At 49.0% G+C, this 1,958-nt stretch overlaps 1 protein-coding gene across 1 annotated transcript in view; it reads left to right on the forward strand.

The window, feature by feature from the left end:
• Positions 1 to 1,216: 1,216 nt before the first annotated feature.
• The window catches only part of abcb11a (ATP-binding cassette, sub-family B (MDR/TAP), member 11a), a gene marked incomplete at both ends in the record, with an annotated part of 324,913 nt that continues 324,171 nt past the window's right edge, over positions 1,217 to 1,958 (forward strand). Inside the window, one exon of the mRNA XM_084314361.1 lies at positions 1,217 to 1,445. Within this exon, the coding sequence (XP_084170487.1) occupies positions 1,217 to 1,445 (229 nt within the window). The remainder of the gene's footprint in view (positions 1,446 to 1,958) is intronic.

Here is a 1,958-nt window from a genome sequence, read left to right on the forward strand (position 1 = left end):
GTGAAAATGGTCTGGTTTGCGATCGCCATTGGTACCTCTCTACCACTGCTTGAGTGTTCTCAACTCCGGCGTGTGAGCCCCCCTGTTAGGGATTGTAATGCAACCCCAATTGCATGACACAGACAGGTAATCAGAGTTAGCCAAAACAAGGGCATAATTTATTCACAACAAAAAAGCGGCACTGTCCCTTTAAGGGATAACTCAAAATACACAGGTGAATCTTCTAGAGTCCATGAATGAAATGAAAGTTCTGAGTCTGGTCCTGTTCAGACTCACCAGAACACTTGCAGACAGGCAACACAGCAAACGGGGTCCATGAAAACGGAGTGAGAAACATAGGCATCCTCCCGTGGAAGCCTAGAGAGCGATGACGATGCCTTACACCACAGAACACTGCCGACGTGCAACTCAGCAAACGGGACCCACGAAAAAGGAGTGAGATCATAGGAATCCTCTTGTGGAAACATTGAGAGCGATGACGATGTCCCACACCAGGAACGAGGCCCACGGAGAGAGAGTAGGGCAGTAGATGGGACGACGTCTCACCCCAGAGACGCAGTGGTAGATGGTAGCAACGGATGGCACGACGTCTCCCAGTGAGAACATAGGAAATCCTCCCGTGGGATTATAGAGAGCGAAGACGATGTCTCACCAGGAGCGCGGCGGTTGATGGTAGCATACAGAATGACCTGGCAATGAGTGGAAGGCAGTTGGCAGTCTTTGTAGTCTCCCGACGAGCTAAATGCCAACCACTCTCAGGTGCGTGAGCTGAATGTTCAGCACGCCCCCTCGTTGGGAAGCATACAGTTCCTACCCAGCCCTCACACCCCCACACTAAACTAGACCAGTTCAAAAGGTAGGCGATACTGCCACCTATCGGGATTCGATCGTCATTTCAATTCCAATTCCCTCAGAGCTTCAGGGATCACACACCAAGGTCCGCCTGACTGTTTAGTATAATAATAATAAAAAAATTAAATAAAACGAGGATTACTCGTTTTTGGCGGTGACCGCATGGGAGCCAAAAACAAGTATACTTGTTTTTGGCGTTCAATGTGTTAAGGAGGATCATCGAGGAGGTGAAAAAGAACAACCTTACAGTGGGTCTCTGTTTCATTGACTTCAGGAAAGCTTTTGATTCAATACACAGAGGTGTGCTGGTGAAAATCCTTAAAGCCTACCGGGTCCCTCCTAACCTGCTCCGGGCTATAGAGGCATGTACAGGGACACAAGAGCCAAGGTGGTAACCCCAGACGGTGAAAGTGAGGAGTTTGACTTTCTCTTCACTGTAGCCCTGGACTACGCGCTTAGGGAAGCCATTACTGGGCGGGAGCAAGAGCTGGACTTCACAATCACACCTTGGGAGTCCAGAAGAAACCCTGCTGTAGTCCTGACAGACCTGGATTATGCAGATGACATCTGCCTGATGTCTCTAACGCGCCAGGGTTGGCCTCAGGTTGAATGCAAAGAAGAGTGAGGTCATTACTTATAACATCCTCCTGGGCCATCCACCTCTCAGCATAGCAGGAGGCAATGCTCTGGCAGAGGTCAGTGACTTTAAATACCTGGGTTCCTGGGTCAACTCCACAGAGCGGGACCCAGTGTGCGAACCATAGCATGGTCTTCGGGTGAGGGGGGGGGGGGGGGGGGGGTGCGCCTCGCAGGGAGGAGTCGGACTGTCGGAGGATACTGTGATCGCAGACATACTGTAGCCTGTAGTAGGCCTTGTGTATGTATGTATGTGACAAATAAACCTCTTGAATCCTGTCATATATTCAATCAGTTTCAGTAACTACAGTCTACAGAACACATATTGTAATAGACTCACTTGTTGTTGTTGTTGTGGTTCGCAAGTTGTTCTGTGCATTTGCATTCACATCCCCGTTAATCCACTCTTCTGATAAATGTGTGCCAATTATCTTTTCAGAAAGAATGAGACTTTTTGCGTCTCTACATAC

This window comes from Notolepis coatsorum (assembly GCF_963971535.1).
Source record: "Notolepis coatsorum genome assembly, chromosome: 5".
Taxonomy (NCBI): domain Eukaryota; kingdom Metazoa; phylum Chordata; class Actinopteri; order Aulopiformes; family Paralepididae; genus Notolepis; species Notolepis coatsorum.